Source organism: Eptesicus fuscus, chromosome 18 (assembly GCF_027574615.1).
Source record: "Eptesicus fuscus isolate TK198812 chromosome 18, DD_ASM_mEF_20220401, whole genome shotgun sequence".
NCBI classification, from domain to species: Eukaryota; Metazoa; Chordata; class Mammalia; order Chiroptera; family Vespertilionidae; genus Eptesicus; species Eptesicus fuscus.
The window spans coordinates 30,595,438-30,617,166 of record NC_072490.1 but is presented as its reverse complement, the minus strand read 5'-3'; the positions used below and the strand labels follow the sequence as shown (position 1 = coordinate 30,617,166).

General features: G+C 50.1%; 1 protein-coding gene across 1 annotated transcript in view; it reads right to left on the bottom strand.

Moving 5' to 3' along the window:
- Positions 1-3,197: 3,197 nt before the first annotated feature.
- The window catches only part of MRAS (muscle RAS oncogene homolog), a 39,656-nt gene continuing 21,124 nt past the window's right edge, over positions 3,198-21,729 (bottom strand). The window contains exons 2-6 of the mRNA XM_028128451.2: positions 13,750-13,960; positions 9,479-9,632; positions 7,973-8,072; positions 5,915-5,994; positions 3,198-4,361 (exon numbers count right to left, since the gene is read on the bottom strand). Of these exons, the coding sequence (XP_027984252.1) occupies positions 4,262-4,361; positions 5,915-5,994; positions 7,973-8,072; positions 9,479-9,632; positions 13,750-13,942 (627 nt within the window). The 5' untranslated portion in view covers positions 13,943-13,960 and the 3' untranslated portion in view covers positions 3,198-4,261. The remainder of the gene's footprint in view (positions 4,362-5,914; positions 5,995-7,972; positions 8,073-9,478; positions 9,633-13,749; positions 13,961-21,729) is intronic.

Here is a 21,729-nt window from a genome sequence, read left to right as displayed (position 1 = left end):
GTACTGTTGATACTTGGCTCTGTTAACTAATGAGTTTGCTGACCACTGTTCTAGGGCAGTGGTACTGAAACTTCAGTGTACTTGAGTCACCTGGGGTTCTCATTAAAATGCAGATTCTGGTTGAGAAGGTCAGACAGAGCCCAAGAGTATGAATCTCCAGCATTGTGAGTGATGCTGATGCTGCGATGCTGACCCGGGGACACCTCCTGGCTTCTATCCATAGGTTAGGTGGAAGAGCGGGAACTAGCAAAGGAGGTTAGGGAGGGACCACAAGGAAGGAGAACAGCCAGGTATGGCGGCATCCTAGAAGCCAGTGGAAGAAAGTTTAACAAGGAAGAGGGAGTAGTCAACTGTGCCAATGCTGTAAGAAGATCAATGGTGAGAAGACTGCGCCCACCACTGAATTCAACGTGATGGGAGCCACTGGAGACCTTGAAAAAGGTGGTGGGGGGACGAGGGGTGAACGCCTCTTTGGAGCAGTTTAAAGAGAAAGGGATGAGAGGGACTCATGAGAGTGAGTGTAGGCTACTCTTTTAAGATCCCTTTCTACAAAAGAGAGCAGAGAAGCCACGGGTCGTACCTGGCAGAGGACGTGGGTCAAAGGAAGGTTTTGTTCTTGTTTGTGTTAAGATGGGAAAGATCTGAGAGAGAGAGAAAACTCAGATGATACAGAAGAGAGAGGCTCAGCTTGGTCAAGTACCCACCAGGTTCAATCAACAGAACAATGAAATCACATCAACTGTGATCTTGTGATGGGGGCGGGGGGGGGGCGGTTTCCATGAAAAGCCCATCAGACAACCCCGCAGGGGGCCTCTACAAAGAGCACGTTTTCTCGCTGGGAGCCCCCTCGGCCTGCCTAGGAGGAGCCCACTCCCGCCCCATTCACGGGAGGGGCAGCTGAGCACGAAGCAGGGAACATGCTCAGAGGCCCAGAGAGATGGGGCGGCAAAGCTCCAATCCAGGGCTGCCGGACCTCAAGGGGCTGTGGCTCTACCCACCTGCCTTCCTCCTGGGGCTCCGTGAGGAAGGAGACACCTCCCGGGCCCCCAGTGGTCTCCTGACTCCAGGTTCGCCCGGAAGAGAGGGGCGTTCTGAGCCGGGCACTGTCAACTGACAACGCTGTCAGCAAAACGTTAGGAATATTCGCGTGAGAGGAAGTCAGACAGACAAGCGTTCCTCTGCATTTCTTTATTAATGAGTTGAGATACACAAAGACTTAATAAAAAGTTACAGAAAAGGCTCAAGCATCGTCGAGATCTCCAGGCATCGCTCTCGTCTCACGACAATGGCCACCTGTTAATACTGCGGAACAGAAGCGGGGCGCTCCCAGGCGCTCCCGCTATTCAAGTATCTTTCGTTCTCGGTAAACCGACACGGGATTCCTAATCCAAAGGGCTGCTCAGGGGGCCGCCCGTCTATGGCTCTGGGTTGACTGTCGTCACACGGGAAGGTCCTTTTGAGTTAGAGCTGCCACGTGTTAGTGAGACAGGCCCCCGCGCTCTCCACAGCGAGGTGGGAGGCAGAGTCCTAAAAAACACACACATCCACTTGGCGCGGCAAAGTGCCGGGGAAGTCCGTGGCCGTCCCCCAGGCGGTGGGGGTGGGGGAGTGGCCAGGACTGCCAGCGGGGGAGAAAGGGAGCCCTTGCAGGGGGAGGGTGTCGGGATTGTAGAAGGAAATCTGAGAGCACACCGTGGGGAAGGCATGAGGGGGGTGGTTCAGGAAGGATGTGCTCCAGGGGATGTTCAGCTCGTCTGGAAAAACAGTGGGAACCCCGGGATGTCACAAAAGACACACGTCCCGCTGGGCTCCTCCGTCACCAGGTAACAGGGCCAGCGGGTCCCACGCCTGACCTGCCAGGGGGCCCCTGGAGAAAATGTTGTGCTGGGGCTGCCCCAGGGCACACCCCACTCTGGCCTATCGGGAAGCCTTCTCGGCCACCAGGGCTCACTCCAACCCCAAGACCTGTCTTTTGAAAGTGTTACCCAGCGCACCTGTGAGGAAAAGGAGGCCACGGGAGATGGAGGCTGACCACTGGCCCCACAGCAGAGGCCGCAGAGGCCACCCCTGACCCAGGTCCCCCTCGGGCACTGTGGGGTGGCGCTGTGGGCTGGGCGCAGGACGGATGCCCTGGAAGATGGGGCCAGGCAGGGCGGATGCACTGCCCCTGTTGGGCGGGGGGCCCGGGAGCGGTTGGAACCCCTTTGTCTGTTACCTTCCCGGCTAAAGGCTTCACTCTAGGTCAGCTTACTGCTTCCGAGACTCTCCACATAGTGCTCGGGCGTAGCAGGCTCCCCGTGGGCAGGTGCGCTGGTGGTGGTCCGTGCCCGGTAGATGTTTTCCGACGGTGGACACTGCCCCGTGTGCAGAGGCCCTGGTCCCAAGCCACCGCTGCCTCGATGCAAACATCTCCGCCCGACTTCCTGCCGCCAGCCTGGCCTCGCCCTCACCCGCCTGCCGCTGCCACCACAGGGCACCGGGGCCGTGGCTCAGGGGAGCTTACGGGTTGGAAAGAGCCTGGTCCTGTGAGTGTTGAAGATGCCCATTCATTAACATGGTAGGTTCTTGGGGAGCTGTGAGGTGCCTGATCTGGAATGTTCTTTATTATCCTTTCTTTTAGGGTCAGAAAAAAAAAGGCCATTTAGACACATAAAGAAGTTGGATTTCCAACTAAGAAAACTCTCGGCTGTCTCCTTCTGCAGCAGATCCCTCCGGGCTGGCCCCTCGGGGCTCCCTCAGAACCGGAGAAGGATCCGGTGTCCCGACCTCCAGCCAGGCACTCGCTTTCCCCCCCCCCGCTCCCCCGGTCCTTTCTCCAAACAGTGGCCACAGTGGCCAGGCCACCTGCTAGGGATGCTCTAGTTTGCCCGGTGACCCGATTGGTAACATTCGGAAAATAAGGTCACAAGATGTGCCACTTCGTCTCTGACCTCCTCTCAGGGGTCACTGCCATGCCTGTTGCCCCTGCACCCCCACCCTGGCCCCCAAATCCAGGCTGGCTCTCACCAGCAGCACTGAGGGGAGGGGTACATCACCGGGGAGTTGGGGGACTGTCCCCTCGTAGAAACGGGGTATGGGAGTGATGTCTTCACCTCAACCTTCCTTTCTCCTCCGGTCGGATGTTAGAGTTAAGATCCGAGAGGTTAATGACCGTGTGTGCCAGGAAGGCGGCCTGACGCCGACTCTGCAACGGATTCACTGGGCTTCCTTCCGAGTGGTCGTCGGCTGACGCAGAGGGAACACGGTTTCGGGTCTTGGTGCTGTTTAGGTAACAACGGTATTGGATCACTTCCGCTTAAGGTTCAGCCCAAACCAGAATCCCCGGAGGGCGCCCCCTGAGCGCCCTGTGGTGTGGAGACGCATGCAGGCCTTGTCAGTGTGTCTGTGATGAGAGGTGTGGGCAGCACAGGCCGGCGGGGAGCTCGGTCACGGGCGGGAAGGACAGACGGAGCCCACGCCGACCGGGAGAGACACGGACACTTGGGCAGATCCGTGCACTCGAGTCTCTACATCTCCAGGATAACGGAACACCTTGCAGAACTGGTAAGCTCGCGCCAGCCTCTCCCCTCAGCAAAACGCGGTTCCGTTTCCTGCTATCTGTTAGACACAGCTCTCATCGCTCCCATTCTCCGGCCACGAGCAGGGTCTGCTGCCCCCGAGGCCTCCAGCTTCGGGCCCCAGTCACTCCGGTCCCCCAGTCTCTGTCCCTCATAGTGAGGTGAGTTTGGCACTGCCGGGAAAACTCAGTGAAAAACCGCCACGATGTTCCGGACGTGTTGTCAGCGGGATCTGCTGAAGAGCCGAAACTCCACCAGACAGTGGGCACGGGCGCCCTCGAGACAACAGTCAGCACGAAAATAATTTAAAAACCTACAAAAGACGCCCAAGCTCAGACACCGAGGACTGGAGACAAGCGGGGAGCTGGGTCATGGCTTGTTTCGTACTCTGTCCGTGGTGGGTAAACTTCCACCTCGAACCGACGCTACGCAGTTCAAAGGAACAACACAGCCGCCAGGAGACGGGAGGAACCGGCTGAATCACACGTGGGGCTCGGATGCTGTGTCTTCTGAGACACGAAGCCTGTGCCCTTTTGAGGAAGCCGGACCCCCTTTCCTCCCTGCCCACCCTCCCTGTCTCCCTTCCTGCGCCCAGTCCTCGGGTCAAGGGTCATGGTTAGAAACAGTTCCCGGTGAGGTTAGGCAGTGCAGGGGTCCCGAGGGCTGGCCAGTTCATGGTGACTGTGCCCAGGGCCCCAGGCCCATCACAATATCACACACTGAAGTTTGTGGGTACCAGTGGCCCGGTCTCCTCGCCATTTGGTTTTCTTCTTCTTCTTCTGGCTCTTTTCTGGAATCTGTTGCCTTTTGAGACAATGAAAGGCAGAAAGTCAATGCCAGAATGGGCTTTGCTTCTCCCTGTGACTTCCCTCTCTTGCCCCTGGGTCCGAGGCAGGGAGGCTGGGGGTGAGAGTGGGGGTGGGGATGGGAAGTGGGGGAGGGGGGTGACAGAGATGCTGCTGTCCTAGGTGCTGAAGGAGGGCATGGCCTGGACCAGGGGTCCTCAAACTTTTTAAACAGGGGGCCAGTTCACTGTCCCTCAGACCGTTGGAGGGCCGGACTACAGTTTAAAAAAAAAAAACTATGAACAAATGCCTATGCACACTGCACATATCTTATTTTCAAGTAAAAAAACAAAACGGCAAAAACACCCGCATGTGGCCCGTGGGCCGTAGTTTGAGGACGCCTGGCCCTGGACAGTGTCTCTCATCCTACTGGTGAGAACTGCTGCTGTGGCTACATCGATTTATTTATTTTTTAAAATATATTTTATTGATTTTTTTACAGAGAGGAAGGGAGAGGGATAGAGAGCTAGAAACATCGATGAGAGAGAAACATCGATCAGCTGCCTCCTGCACACCCCCCACGGGGGATGTGCCCGCAACCAAGATACATGCCCTTGACCGGAATCGAACCTGGGACCCCTCAGTTCGCAGGCCGACGCTCTATCCACTGAGCCAAACCGGCTTTGGCTGGCTACATCGATTTAAATCAAACTCTACATTATGTGTTATATAATGTTCGCCTCTATTTCCATGTTTCAGATTTTAAATAAAATGACAGGTCAGCCGAATACAAGCTTTATACATGTTTTCTGTTCCTATTTCCTATGTCTAAAACCTCTCCTGGGAACTACAGGTCTGTAACCAAGACTTCGCCACCTCCTGGTGATAGCATATCCTAACAGGAGGCAAAAGGCCCACGAGAAAAATAATTTCGGGAGTGCAGAAGATGCAGCCAGCAACGGCACAGCCTGTGCTGGGAGGCCGTGTGTGTGTGTGTGTGTGTGTGTGTGTGTGTGTGTGTGTGTGTGTGGTTTCACACCTAACTTGAAGACATTGGGACATTGGAAACGGGAAGGGTGGGTGACAGGGAGACCAGCCGGGAGGCTGTGTCAGTCACCTCAGCACCGGTGACTGCGCAGGAATGTATGAGAGGCTCCTGATTGGGATTTCTGACAATCCTGTAGACGGACTGGGTGTGGGGTCTGCAAAGGGACTCACGCTCAACCCCCTCTGAGATTTGAGCCTGGAGGTCAGAATGCTGGGTGTTCGGGTGACATGTCAAAGGGTGGCTGTGGTGCTGGGGGCACACGGAGGGCGGGAGGAAGGGAGCTGCCTCGGGGAGGCCCCGCTGCAGGACCAGGGGAGCCCAGAGAGGAGGCGGAGCCTCGGGCAGCAGCCCCTCCCTTCAGCTGGTGATGCTTCACGCAGAGATGGGGTGAGCAAAGCGGGATGGGGAGAGGGGAGGGCGAAGAAATTTAAAAACAGGCCCGGAAGTGCCCAGCCTCCCCTCAGGTCTGGCCCCTGGCGCCCACCTTGCCCAGAGGCCTGTTTCTGGGTGGGCGCCGTGCTCACCTGATTACTCTGACCAGGTCATGGAAGGCTTTGTCCACGTTGAGAGGTGGGTCCTTGGCACTGGTTTCTATGTATGGGATCTGGAAGGCAAAGCTCACTCTCGGTGAAAGGGGCCACATGCGAATTCTCAGGGGCCCTGGGGAACCCGATGCTTTCCAAGCCCCCCGGAACCCTGGCCCGACATCCCCACGTCCCGCGGTGGCTTCTCCCTCTGCAAGTTTCACTGGCAGATTTTCCAATTCCCTCTGGCTCTCTAGCCACAGAGATATGTAATGGCTCCTTAAAAATAGAATTCACATGATCGTTTTCTATACCGGAAGACTAGACATTCATTTATCAAACTAAAATACGCTCTGATGCCACTCGTTTTTCTTCCTGAGTCTCTTTCTCTACCTGGGGCACTTCCGCTCCTCTTCCCAGGGCCCAGAGAGGACGCGGGCGGGCAAGCCTAAGGCCAGGCTGCCCCACGGCCAGGACTGTGCACCCTCAAACTGAAGAGCTCTAACGCCACGCTCCTGGTCTCCCCACACACTTGCTCCTGGAGTCTCCCCGGCCCAGTTACGGTCACTCGTGTTCTGAAAGTGACTCATGCCCCAAACCTCACAGTCACCCCAATTCCTTTCCTTCTCTCTCTCCTCACATCCAATCTGTGAACCAACTCTGTTGGCTCTCTTAGAAATACACCCAGAATGCATCCACTGCCCGCCACCTTCGTGCGCCCCACTGGCCCACGCCAGCCTGCCCGGGCTATTGCCGCAGTCCCACCCCGGCCCCCACAGACCACTCTCGGCAAAGCTGTTCGGCCATGAGTCAGACCACGTCACCCCTCACTCACAACCCTCCACGGCTTCCCCTCTCACTCGGAGTGAAAGTCCATAGGCCTTAACCATCTCTCTGACCTCACGCCTGCTCCTCACCCCTCCTGCCCCTGCTCCTGCTCCAGCCACACAGGCCTCCTGCTGTTCCTCTTGTTCCTCAAACTCTCACCTCAGAGCCTCTGTGCTGATGACTCCCTCTGCCTGGACTTCTTTCCTGACACCCGCAGACTCCATCCCTCGCCTCCCCTAAGTCCTGGCTGACATGCACCCTCCCAGCAAGGCCCTTCCTGCCACCTATTTGGAAAAGCACCCCTGCACCCCTCCGTCCCAACCCTCTTCCCCGATTTACTTTTTCCACAGCACATGTCACCTTCTGACCCACCCTAACCTGCTGTGTCTGTCTGTCTGCTGTCACTAGAAGGAAAGGAGCTGTGTTTCCCGGCCTAGGAGTGCTGACTGAATATGGGAATGAACACAGAAGGCAGAGACAAGCAGAACTACCTCGCAGTGAGCCCCCTTCCTCTGCTCACAGAGCTGGGCCCCCGGGGCAGAGGGCCCGGGCAGCCTCGCAGACTTCCGGGCAGTCAGGGCCGACTTCTACATGACTGGCCAGTGAGGCCAGGGGCAGGGGCAGTGTCGATGCAGGGAGAGGTGGGAAGAGTCCAGTGCCCCCAGCCAGCACCATCCAGCTGGCAAAGGGGCGTCACCGAGAACTAAACACAGCATCGCATGTCTGCTGACACTGGGGCCTGGGCGGACCTCAGTGGGAGTCCTTGAGAGAGGGAGATCATCGAATCCACCTCAGCGTGTGGTTGTGAGGGTGCCCCCAGCACAGCGCCTGGCAGCTGACCCGATGAGTCTGAGCGTCATCAGGCAGCCGGCCCGGAGACAGGGACAGAGCCTGCCCTCGGCACAGCCCAGCGATGCTCTGCTGAGTCAGGCCCATTGTACCCGCAGCTTGCAGGCCACCGTGAAGGCACCTGCTCCCCACATTAGAGCCTCTAATGACTGACAAGAGGGTGCTTTCTCTCGGGCCCGTTGTTCCGTTTCACAAAACATCCCACCATCGCATGTGCCCGCCAAGCTTCCCCGCGGAACCCAGCCCACTACCAGCGAGGCTCAAGTTCCATCCACACAGACCAGGCCTGCAGGAGTGACTTTTACACATCCCCTGGCTCCCCCAACACACACACACACACACACACACACACACACACACACACACACACACGCAACTTACATTGTGTTTGGTCGCCATTTCTTTTCCTTGCTCCCTGGTGATTTTCCTCAAATGCATCAAATCGACCTTGTTGGCCACGAGGATCATCGGGAATGACTCCCTGGGAAACAAGGAGCAGCAGCTTGTGAGGTTTCGCTGTCCCCAGCCCCCTGAAGGCAGCGTAGCCACACCTCAGGCCTAACACAGCACACAGCACCTCCGGGATGGGAAAGGGGGCCGAGGCTGCTGCCTGCCTGGTTTGGAGGCTTAGGCCTGTTACAAGGTGAGCGAGGGGCCCTCCAGGGAACCCCCTGGCTCAGCACTGTGAGTGAGGACACTGAGGGGCTCCTGGGCCAGGGGCTGGGTTCCTAGACCTGCTTCCTTCCACCTCCGGCCACCCAGATGCACCAACCGTGCCGGCTGCCGTGGCCATCGGCAACGACTCGTGAGGAGCGCCAGGGCCGCGGTGTGTTGCACAGTTGGCACTCAATGAATGGCGGCTGCAGAGTCAGGATGGCTCCCAGGAGGAGGGCGGGATCCAGGGGCATGTCTGCCTTAGAGACTCCCATTGACACACGTGGCCAAACGCGGTCCAAAGTGAATAAAGCTCGCCTCACAGCAGCTGTCAGCGCTGGCTATTTCTACTAAGAGAATCGTAACTGGGCAGGTGGAAATGGGACTTGACTATATTTCCTTGCACCTCTTTAATAGCTAGAAGGTTGAGTATTTACCCACATAGGAGTCATTTATGTTTTCTCTTTTGAGACTGCTATGGTCAGGGATTTAACCCACATTTCTTTCTCTCTTAGAGCTTTGTATGTGTGAGTGTGAGTGTATGTGTGCATGTGCATGTGTGTGTGTGGGGGGGACAGAGAGAGAGAAAGACACAGAGAAAGAGAAAGAGAGAGAGAGAGAGAGAGAGAGAGAGAGAGAGAACTGTGTATCCCTTTACCTTGTAAAGTTATGAACATTTTGCCTTTGGAATAGGTGTTAACTGAATTTTTGGAATTCACTGAGATTTGCTCAAAGTTTGCCCTTTTACTTTCTTTACATTGGCTCTTTAAGATGCAATTAACTGGGAGAAACCAATCAGGCTTAAAACAGACTCCCAATTATTTAACTACTCCATATAAACTAAGGAAAAAAAAAGAGCCTTTAATTGGGGGGCTCACATTCAAATGCAATTTAACCAATTACAATGTATACTGGAGAAAAAAAATTCACTTTTTCTTTGTAATAAGACATTGGTTAAACGGGGACAGTTTGACCCCATAGAAAGAACCAGGGTAGGAGCTGGAGGGAACAAGGTCTGAATTCAGCTCTGCCCCTCGTGCCTCAGCTTCCACCTGAAAATCTGAGAGAGATTCAGACAGACAGACAGACAGACAGACGGACAAACAGAGGCGGCTCAGAGCCAGGAGCAGGGAGCCGCCCGCCGGGCCCACCTGGAGAGATTCAGACAGACAGACAGACAGACAGACAGAGGCGGCTCGGAGCCAGGAGCGGGGAGCCGCCCGCCGTGCCCACCTGTCCTTGACGCGCAGGATGAGCTGGTGGAAGCGGTCCACGTGCTCGAAGCTGGCCTTGTCCGTGACTGAGAAGACGATGAGGAAGCCGTCCCCCGTGCGCATGTACTGCTCCCGCATGGCACTGAACTCCTCCTGCCCGGCCGTGTCCAGAACTGGGGTGGGATGGGCCAGTCAGGGTTGTCACCAGCCGCCTGGAGCCCCCCGCCCCCCACCTGCCACAGCCTGCAGACCCCACGCTGCTGCTGTCCCCTCAGTGGCTCAATCCAATCTGTCCCCATGAGACAAGGCCCCTGGGCTGGGCTGTGGGGGTCCTGGCGGGGCCTCAGACACCTCAGTGTGAGGCTCTAGTGGATGTGCTTGTGGCCCCACACATCCCAACCCATGGTGCTCCCGGGCCTTAGTTCTCGGTCTACAGAAAGGCCTGTGATCAGCGAGGCTTCCAAGTCCCTCTGGCCTGGGCATGGCTCCCCGTGTGCCCTTCCAAAGGGATTCTTGGGGAAGTCATCTGACTCAGCCCCTTTCCTCCTCTGTAAGTGGAAACAGTGCGCCTGCCTGGCAACCCTGGGAGGACAGCTTGTCTGGGGATGTGCCCGGGGAGAGCCCTGAAGGGGCCACCGGGGTAAGGAGGCTCCCCAGCCGTGTGGACAGATACCAGGAGGGCCCAGGGGAAGGAGTGGCCCCTGAGAGCCAGGGCCATTTGTCTCCTAGGATGAGGATGTTATAGGGGTGGCGGTGGGGGGGTGGGGTCGGGGGGCAGCCAGGGCTAGAAGAGGAGTGGGGAGCTGGGAGAACCATCTCAGCAAAGAGTGGCTAGATTCTTTTATACCCATGTTCCTGTTGATTTATGATCTTATTGCATTATAGGCAAAGGATGGCTCATATGATCTATGATTTCTGGAATTGGTTGAAATTTTTATTTATAGCCTAACATATGGCCAATTTTGGTGATGATTTCATGTGTATTTAAAATACTTATTTTCTGTTTGAGTGTAAAGTGTGTTCTGTCTGTCTCTTGTCCACCTGTCCATCTCTAAGGGAAGCCCATTCAATTCTCCCGCAATGATTATGGGATTTGTCAATTCCTCCTTTTAAAAATCCAGATATATATGTGGCAACATTCTTAGACGCTTAGATTTGTGACTTTGACAGTGAGAGGGATGGTTGGGAGGGACTCTTTGCTGAGATGGTTCTTCCAGCTCCCCACTCCTCTTCTAGCCCTGGCTCCCCCCGCCCCAATATGTTTTTTTTTTTCCCCAATATGTTTTAAAGAATTCAAATGATAAACTGTTTATTCTCTGACACAATGAAATTAAAACAGAAACCAATGACAGAAAGATCTCTGGAAAATTCCTAAATACTTGAGAACTAAATAATATATTTCTAAGTAACCAATGGGTCAAAGAAGAAATCAAAGGGGAAATTAGAAAGTATTTTTAACTGAATGAAAAGAAAAACGTAACTTATTAAGTTTTGTGGGATGCAGCTAAATGAGTAGTTAGGGGAGATTTATAGCACCAAGTGAATACCTAGGGGAAAAAACAAATGTTCAAATCTATGACCTCAGCTTCTGCTTTAAGAAATTAGGAAAAGAGAGCAAGTCAAATCCAAAGTAGGCAGACAAAAGGAAATAATACAGATGAGAGTGGAGCCAAATGGGAAAAAAGTCAATGGACTAAAAATTGGTTCTTTGAGAAAATCAATGAATTGATATATCTCTAGCCAGCATGATCAGGAGAAAAAAAAAAAAGAGAGAAGACACAAACTACCAATATTAGGAATGAGAGAAGTAACATCACTACAAATTCTACAGATACTAAAAGGACAATAAAATAATATTATGAACAACTTTATGCCAATGAGTTCAATAACTTCGATGAGCTAAAAAATTTTGAGACACAAACTACCAAAGCTCACTGAAAAAACAACAGATTACTTAAATAGCCTTATTAAAGAAATTGAATTTGTAGTTTAAAATCTTCCTAAAAAGAAAACCTCAGGCCCAGATGCCTTCTTAGGTGAATTCTACTAAACATTAAATAATACCAATTTTGTTTAGACTCTTCCAGAAAATTGAAGAAGGCATGCTTCCCCATTCACTTGATAAATTCAACATTATTCAACATTTCAAGAAACCTACAGACCAATATCTCTCAAGAACATAGATGCAAAAATTCTAACCAAAATTTAGCAAATCAAAGCCAAGAATATGTAAAAAGACAATTCATCATGACCAAGTCAAGTTTATCCCAGGGATGCAATGTTGGTTCAATGTTAGAAAAACCAATGTTAATTTTTCATATTAACAAACTGAAAAAGAAAAATCATAGGATTATCTCAGTAGACACAGAAAAAGGATTTGACAAAATCCAACATCCACTCCCGATAAAAACTCTCAGCAAACCAGGAATAGAAAGGAACTTCCTCAACCTGATGAAGGGCATCTATTAAAAACCTACAGCTAACATCAAACTTAATGCAGAGAGCGAAAGATTTCTCTTTAAGATCAAGAATAAGTATGTCTTTAGTCAGTGAAATAGGCAAGAAAAAAGAAATAAAAGCCAGCCAGATTGGAAAGAAGTAAAACTATCTTTACTCATAGACATGATCATCTATTCAGAAAATCCAATGGAATCTACAAAAAAAAAAAAAAAAAAAAAAAAAGCTAGAATAATTGAATTTAACAAGGTTTCAGGTTACCAGATTAATATACAAAGTTCTATAGTATTTCTATATACTAGCAACAAATAATTGAAAACTGAAATAAAAAACCCGAATATCATTTATAATACAGATGTAGGTATAGATCTGACAAAATATGTAAAAGAGCCAAACACTCAAAACTACAAAACAACGAGAGTCTTAAAGACTTAAATAAATGGAGAGGCTACTGTGCTCATGGGTTGGGAATTCAACATTGTTGTGATGTTAATTCTCCCAAATTGACCTATATATTCAATACAATCCCAACTAAAATCTAGAGTTTTAGAATTTAACTGATTCTAAAATTTATATGGAAATGCAAAGGACCTAGACTAGCCAAAACAATTTTGAAAAAGAACAAAGTTGGAGATTTAACAGTCCCTGATTTCAAGACTCATTATAAAGCTACAGTTTTCAAGACAGTATGGTGCTGGTGTTAAAATAGACATATAGATTAAAGAAATAAAATAGATAAACCATTCTCACCACAGGCACAAAAGACAATTCAGCCAGGAAAGGACAGTCTTTCACCAAATAGTGCTGGAACAATTGCATATTCATATACAAAAATAATGAACTTTGTTCCATGCTTCATACCATATATAAATGTTAACTCAGGGGAGATGATAAACCTAAAACCATTAACCTTCTAGAAGAAAATAATGGAAAAAACTTTTGTGACCTTGGGTTAGATGACGAATTCTCAGAACATCAAAAGCACGGTCCATAAAAGAACAAACTAATAAATGGGACTTCGGGACATTTTAACAATCTGGTCTTTGACAGACACTGTTAAGAGAATGAAAAACAAGCCACAGACTGGGAGGAAATATTTGCAGATCACACATCTGGCAGAGGACTTACATCCCAGTGGTTTCCAAAGCTTCCCTCCTACAATGACAGTCTATGATTAATGGCTCTTTGTGTAAGAGAGAGACTCGGAGTATAAAGTGATAATCAGGAGGAATCTAGAATAGTGGCTCTCTAAATTCAGCATTACCTGGAGGGCTTGTTAAGGCACAGACTGCTGGGCCTCACCCTCAGAATTTCTGAATCAGTAGGGCTTGGGGGATTTCAGTTTTGACAAATTTCCTGGTGATGATGCCGCTGCAGGCCTGGCTACCCCACTTGGAGAACTGCTAATCTAGACCAATTTAGGCTCAACTAGAAACACAGTGTCAGATGCAAGTTTCTCCCCTCCAAGGGCCATTTACCAAATAAACTATGTTTAATCGAGAAATTTATTTTCTACTCTTTTATTAGCTAGAGACATCTGTAAATGTTAATCAGAGTTTCTGATCAGCAAGAAATAACCAACATGACATCACTGAGTTGGCATGAGTCTCGCCCTGCCTCTTTGTTGAACACACATTTTGGTTTCCACAAAGCTGTTCAGAATTCACCCTGGAAACCATACATGGCCTTGGACCAATCTGTCTCATAATACCAACTGTTCCCTAATGGCAACTTGAAGAAAACCATCATGCCCCACTACTGTAGCCTGTGAACTTTCCCTGACCCTTGGCCTCTAACCCCCAGCCCCCTGCAGGGCTGCCAGCCCGGTCTCACCGTCCAAGATGGCCCACTGATTGTCAATCTCTGTGTGTTTCAGGTAGGAGTCTTCGATGGTGGGGTCGTAGTCAGGCACAAAGATCTTCTGGAAGAACTGGATGGTGAGGGCACTCTTGCCCACGCCCCCATCCCCCACCACCACCAGCTTGTAGGTGGGCAGGTTGTCGCTGGGGACGGCGCTGGTTGCCATGTTTCCTGTGGGTCAGACCTGGGGAAGCAAGACATGAGGAATGAGGCAGGGACCTTTTCCTCTCTGACTTACGGGGAAAATGGTCACGGGTTTTCTTGCCTTTTTACGGAGTAATACACACTATCAATTTTGGAAAGTTTTGAAAATGAGAAAAAGCAATCCTAGCTGGTTTGGCTCAGTGGATAGAGCATTGGCCTTCAGACTGAAGGGTCCCAGGGTCGATTCCGGTCAAGGGCACATGCCCAGTTGTGGGCTCAATCCCCAGTAGGGGGCGTGCAGCAGGCAGCTGATCAATGATTCTCTCTCATCATTGATGTTTCTTCTCTCTCTCCCTCTCCCTTCCTCTCTGAAATTAATAAAAATGTATTTAAAAAGAAAGGAAAATGAAAAAAAGCAAACGCAAATTAAAATGTCACCCCTGATCCCGCCACCCAGAGACAGTCACTGTTAAAATGATTCAGTCATTTACTGAATACCAACTCTGTGCCAGGACTGGCCTCAGGGACACAGTACTACACGATGCCACATGGTCTCTAATAAGCACAGCCAAAAGCCATGTCAAAGAAGCTTTCCCACCACTCAGCTTTGCCCTATACCTGTGCAGGTAAACATGAGGTTGTGGGTCTGGGCAGGGATAGCACGGAGGTTCACCTTTCCCATCAACTCTGACCCAGTAGATGAAGCGTTGGGAAGGATTTGAGACCATCTTTGCTTAAAGGAAAGAAGGCCCCAATAGCGTAGCACACCTGAGCTCAGGGTCTCAGGGGCCTCTTCCAACTCTCGGAATTCTGTGATCCTGCCTCCTTTCCCTCCGGCGGCTTGACTGGTATGATGCACAGAGTCATGCTAGAATCTCGTGGCATCTGGTCAAGCCCGCTCTAGTTGGGGAAAAGGAAGGGGCGGAGCAGGGCTCAGTTTTGTTTTGATGATGTTGAGTCCAGCTAAGGCAACGGTTCTCAACCAGCGGCAATTCTCCCCTCCGTCCCGGATGTTGCAATGACTGGAGATATTTTTGGTTGTCAAAACCAAGTGGGTGCCACTGGCATCTAGTCAGCAGAGGCCAGGAATGCTGCTGAACATCCGACAATGCACATAGACAGCCCCCCATGGCAAAGAAGTGTCCATCCTAAAGCACCAAAAGTGCCAACACTGAGAAACCTTGAGTTAAGGTGCCTAGGAGGGAGCTGGAAATATGGAGCTAGGATGTGAAAGAATCTTTGGGCCTTAACAGATGAGGCCCGATTGTGAAGAGGCAACAGCAGAGAAGTGGAGTGGCCTTTGGAAATGGTGTCGTGACAAGGAGAGGCAGGCAGGGAGCATGGAAGGAGCACTCAAATAGGAGGGACGCCAGGACCTGATGTAACAAGGGAAGCCCACAGTCTCCAGAAACAGGAGGCTGACAGCCCCAAACGTTAAGCACCATTGGGAGTGAGGGGAGAGTCCCCCTAGAGAACAATTGGAGGGTTGCTGCCAGGGCCTAAGCTGCTAACTGCAGGTCCAGCCAGGGAGATGCAATACCACCTCCTGGTGGGCATTCCTGGGCAGCATGAGAGCGGACCCTGAGCTGAGGGGGGAGAAGGCTTGAGCCTACCTCAGTGTACTGAGCAAGCTGGGGAAGGTGCAGTATATGTGTGACTGGGAAACTTAAGGACTCACAGCAGAGTGTGAGGAGGTAGTTGCCAGGGGGGTGGGGGAGGGGGCGCGGTGGGAGGGGAGAGACACTAGACTGGGTCTCTGGGACACATTGCTGCTGCCTGGGAAGGCCACTGACCTCTCTGAGCCATGGTTTCTTACCTATCGGATGAAAGGGCTGGCTACAGTTATTTTCAACTCCGGAAGAGTCCTCAAGTCTAGATCTCAACAGAAAGGGTGTTAGATACAAATGTGGGTCATGTGGCCACACTGGTTTGCATGGGGCTACAGGCGAGAGTCATTGCATAATCTTCTGCAGTTACTGAAGCTTGATGTTGACATTTAGGATTTCCCTGCAGTGGGGGAAGTAAGGGTGAAAGTGCACGTCTGTCCACGCTGGTCTGAGACTGCACTTGCATAAATATAGCAACACTGCAGATGGACACGCCCTCTCTTGCAGCTATACCAACATGTGAAAATTTATTCTAAGGAGATGTACAGACAAGTGTACAATCTGTTAAGAATCAGGAAAGAAATGGAAATAACTTACATGTTGGGAGGGGTAGGCTAAAGAAAAAGTTACCCACACAAGGGAATACTATGCAGCCATTAAAAAGATGGTATTGAGCCCTGGCCGATGTGGCTAAGTTGGTTGAGCGTCACCCCATCCACTGAGAGGTCATTGGTTCAGTTCCTGGTCAGGGCACATGCCAGAGTTGCAGGCTCAATCCCCAGTAGGGGAGGTGTGCAGGAGGCAGCCAGGTGATGATTCTCTCCTAACAATGCTTCTTTCTTCCTCTCCCTCTCCCTTCCTCCTCCTTTCTCTCTGAAGTCAATAAAAACATCTATTTTTAAAAAGGATGATATTTACTTACCTAGAAAAAGTTTATATTATGTATAAAAAAAACCAAAACAGGCTGCAAAACAACAAGTACATATGATTGCACTTCCATAAAGCTACCCATCTGTGAACCTACATGTCTACATCCAGGCAGAGAGGATTGGCAGGTGGCTGTGTCTAATGCAGATTTCAGGGAACTTTCTCAATTCTATTTTCTTTAAATATAATATGTACTAGAGGCCTGGTGCACGAAATTCGTGCACTGGGGAGGGTGTCACTCAGCCCAGCTTGCACCCTCTCTAATATGGGACCCCTCGGGGGATGTCCAACTTCAGGTTTAGGCCCGATCCCTGTGGAATTGGGCCTAAACCTGCAGTTGGACATCCCTCTCACAATCCGGGACCGCTGGCTCCTAACCGCTCACCTACCTGCCTGATTGCCCCCTAACTGCTCCCTTGCTGGCCTGATTGCCCCCTAACTGCTCCTCTGCAGGCCTGATTGCCCCCAAATACCCTCCCCTGCTGGCCTGATCATCCCCAAGGCTTTTATTAGTATAGATTATATTTGTATATTAGAAAAGCTTAACAATATTAAGATGTTTCCAACAAAATAACATGTTCAGGCCACCTGAAAACGTGTGATTGCCTCTCCTTCGAGTGGGGGAGAGAGGGCCCAGGGGCCCAGCTGCAGCCCCTGCATCTTGTTCCTAGGTCTCCCTACAAAGATGGGGGTAAGTTGAGACTTCAATGAACTATCTCCCACGGGACAGAGATGGCGGTCCCAGGGGCCACAGAGGCCTTGGAGGGAGACAGACCTGGGGAAAGGTGGGAGAGAGCCAGCTCCTCACTGCCCCTGCTGGCCGGGGGTGAGTGGTGACGCTGGGCCCGGGCGCACGTGTTTGTCCGTGAAAGAGGCTGTTTTTAAAGCTCCCTTCCACGCTCTGCTGGCAGCAACATGAACAAGAAATACTAAGTGGGTGGGAAGGTATCGGGAAGGAAAACGGTTTCTCTTGATTTCCTTCTCAAAATAAAACAAGATTTGAAAATGTGCTAGTAAACATGATAGAGCACATGAACTGAACCTTTGAGTCAGTGCTCGGACCACCCGCAACAGACTCACCAGGGACTTGGCCCCTTCTTTCATGGTGCCCAGCACTCGGGGGGGTTGACTTCCCGAGAGACCACAGGAGGCCAACTCGGGGTTCCATCCCAACTCAGACTCAATGGAACAGGGCTGGAATGCACAGTTAACACCAAAACTGGACTGGGTCCCTTGTGGTGAAAACCCTTTAGCGTTGCCCACAGCTGATGGGTCAAGCCCGGGATCCTTCACTAGACACTCAAGGCTGCCATCGCTGACCCTCCAGTGGTCGCTACCTGTAGCCTCTCACACTCTCCCCTCTCCCCCAACCAGCTGTGTTCTCCCGGGGTCACACTGCATCTCTGCACACCCCCGTGGCCCCAGAAAGAGCAAAGATCTCTTCTCAGGTCAGGCCTGAGCCTGGGAATCGCACTCCCCTGAGAGGCATTACCTCTACCCCGGGTTCGAGACCCGGAGTTCTGGTACAGAGGCCACCACACACCTACACTCTTCTACACTTGTATTATGCACAAAAGGGCAGGGGCGTGCCTCCGGTCCCGTCTGTAGCACAAAGCCTGGCATAGCACCAGCACGGAGCAGATGCTCGCTGAAGGAACTGGAAGCTCCACCCTGGCATTTCTGAACAGCCCATCAGACAACCTACCGTCCGCAGCACTGGCCTCACCGTGCAGAAGGCTAAGGGGCAACTCTCCCAGCCAGGGGTTGGGATTATCTCCCTTCTCTACCAAGTCGAACCAGTCACACTGATGAGACCTTTCTGGAAGCAGTTGTGAGCCCAGGAAGAAAATAAGGGGTTGCCAGGGTGGGAGAATGGGTCCAAAATGCTCCCCAATTCATAAAGGCTCTTGGCTGGATCTTCTCCTAATGGACGTGTTTTCCCAGTCTTCAATCTCCTCCCAAATAATCCCTGACTAAATGATGTCTTTGTACATGGGGAGGGAAGGCAAAATGCCAAAGGGCATGCACTCCACTCCACAAAACAGGCTGGTCTCACGTGGTGCAGAGAAAGATTTTTTTTTTAAATCCTTACCCGAGAACATGTTCATTGATTTTTACAGAGAGGGAGGGAGGGAGGGAAACATTGATGTGAGAGAGAAGCATCTATCCGTTGCCTCCTCCACGGGCCCCAACCAGGGCCAGGGACTGAACCTGCAACGTAGGTATGTGTCCTGACTGGGAATCGAACCCATGATCTTTCGGTGTATGAGCCGACACTCCTACTGAGCCACAGTGGCCAGGGTGAGAAACATGTTTTTAAAAGTCACCACAGGATAAAAAAAATTGGTTGGTGATTAAGGAGCAAACTGCTTATATTCACAGCCTATTCAACTAGAAGGGACCTTGGAGATCACCCTAGAATGTTGGTTCTTGACTTCTAGTCAAGATGGCAGTATAGGTAAATGAACTCCTTGAATCTTCCCACAACCACATCAAAATTGCAACTAAACTACAGAACAACCATCATTCAGAACTGCTTGATATCTAGCTGGATGGAAGTCCTACTACTAGGGAATTAAAGAAGATGCTACATGGAGACTGGTAGGAGGAGCTGAGATGTGGAGTGGGCTCATCCCACACCCACGTGGGGCAGATAAAAATCAGGAGGGATATCTTGGCTCCAGAGGTCCCCATGGAGGAGCAAAGGGTCCCAGACCCACACCAGCCCCCCACAGCCCAGGGTTCCAGTACTGGGAAGAAAAGTCCCCACAACTCTGGCTGTAAAAACCAGTGGGGATTGTGGCTGAGTGACATGGAGGCTGCTGGAGTTCCAGGTATTCCTCTTAAAGGACCCACACATGAACTTACTCAGACTCCCTCCCTCTGAGCTCCAGTGCTTCGGCAGCAGCGTGAAAGGAACCAAGGACATATGGGGAGGAACTGAATTGTCTGGCATCAGGGTGAGCATTGAGGGGACGGGGGGTAGCTTTCTGTCAAACAAAAATGCTGGCAGATGCCATTGTTCCTTTTCTGAGACCCCCAAGCCCACTGAGCCGGCAGCAAAAAACCAACAGTACAGTAGATTAAGTCAAGAATCAAATCAGCAATTTGTAATAGAAGGAAGCAAAAAAAAAGACCCAATCAGAACAGCAAAAAGGAAAAAAATCCCCCCCAAAATGAAGATAGAGTAAGGAACTTCTGGGACAACTTCAAGTGTACCAACATTCGCATCATGGGAGTGCTGGAATGAGACGAGAGAGAGAGAGAGAGAGAGAGAGAGAGAGAGAGAGAGAGAGAGAGAGAGAGAGAGAAATTGAAAACCTATTTGAAAAAATAATGACAGAAAACTTCCCTAACCTGGTGGGGAAAAAAAAAAAAAAGACATATAAATTCAGGAAGTGCAGAGAGTCCCAAACAAGATGAACCCAAAGAGGCCCACATCAAGACACATCATCATTAAAATGCCAAGGGTTCAAATAAAGAGAGAATCTTAAAAGTAGCAAGAGAAAAGCAGTTAGTTACCTACAAGGGAGTTCCCATAAGACTGTCGGCTGATTTCTCAATAGAAACTTTGCAGGCCAGAAGGAAGTGACAAGAAATATTCAAAGTGATGAGAAGTAAGGACCTACAACCAATATTATTCTACCCAGTAAAGCTATCATTTAGAATTGAAGGACAATTCTAAATTGGTTTGGCTCAGTGTATAGAGCATTGCCCTGCGGACTGAAGGGTCCCAGGTTCAATTCCAGTCAAAGGCACATGCCCGGGTAGTGGGCTTGGTCCCCAATGGGAGGTGTGAAGGAGGCAGCCAATCAATGATTCACTCTCATCATTGATGATGTTTCTCTCTCTCTCCCTCTTCTTTCCTCTCTGAAATCAATAAAAATATATTTTAAAAAAAAGAATTGAAGGGCATATAAAGAGCGTCCCAGATAAGAAACCACCAAGTCAGTGTTACATGGAATATTAAAGGATCTTAAGATGAAGAAGAAGGGAAAAAAAGATGAAAAATATGAACAATAAAATGGCAATAAATACAATCTATCAACAATTGACTCTAATCTAAAAAATAAAATAAATGAACAAACAGAACAGAAACAGACTCATAGATTGAGAACATTTTAATAGTTACCAGATGGGCTGAAACTGGTTTGGCTCAGTAGATAGAGTGTCGGCCTGCGGACCGAAGGGTCCCGGGTTCGATTCCGGTCAAGGGCATGTACCTTGGTTGCGGGCACATCCCCAGTGAGGGGGTGTTCAGGAGGCAGCTGATCGATGTTTCTCTCTCATCGATGTTTCTAACTTTCTATCCCTCTCTCTTCCTCTCTGTAAAAAATCAATAAAATATATTTTTAAAAAAATAGTTACCAGATGGGAGGGGAGTTGGGGGGATGGTTGAAAAAGGTGAAGGAGTCAGTTCAAGCTGGTTGTTACAGATTAGCCAGGGGGATGTAAAGTACACCATAATATAATACCTACGTACGGCGTCAGATGGGTCCAAGATTTATCAGGATTGGTCCCTTGGTAAGTTATATAATGTCTACTCACTGGGTGTACACCTGAAACTAATATATTGTATGCCAACTGCAATTGAAAAATTAAAAGATGATTAAAACAATTTTAAAATTAGAATAGAATCTAAGGTACAATGTGCACAATAAGTGAGTTATAGCTTTAACATGAGGCTGTTCAAATATTCAAAGACTTGTGTTCTGCTTCATAAAAAATAGTTTACTATAGGCATGCCTCGTTGTTGTTTTTTAATTTACTGATTTGAGAGAGAGAGAGAGAGAGAGAGAGAGAGAGAGAGAGAGGAAGGGAGAGAGAGAAAACATTGATTTGTTGTTCCAATTATTTATGCATTGGTTGCTTCTTGTATGTTCCCTGACCGGGGGTCGAACACACAATCTTGGTGTACCGGGATGATGCTCTAACCAACTAAATTACCCAGCCAGGGCCAGGCTTACCTTGTTTTATTGCACTTCACAGATGTTGTTTGTTACAAATTGAAGGCAAGGCTCTCCACCAACAAAAGTATTACGACTTGCTTGATTGGGACACTCACTTTATTGTGGTAGTCTGGAACCGAAGCTGTGGTATCGTTGAGGCCTGCCTGTAGCATGTTTTCATTTACCTTCCTAATTATTAAAATGCTGATAATAGGTATCATAGAGTTTTTACTATAAATTTAGGACATTTAGACAGGGTAATTAATTTACTCATCACTACCTCATATTTTTGTTTAAAAAATATTTTCCGAAAAAAAAACAACCCT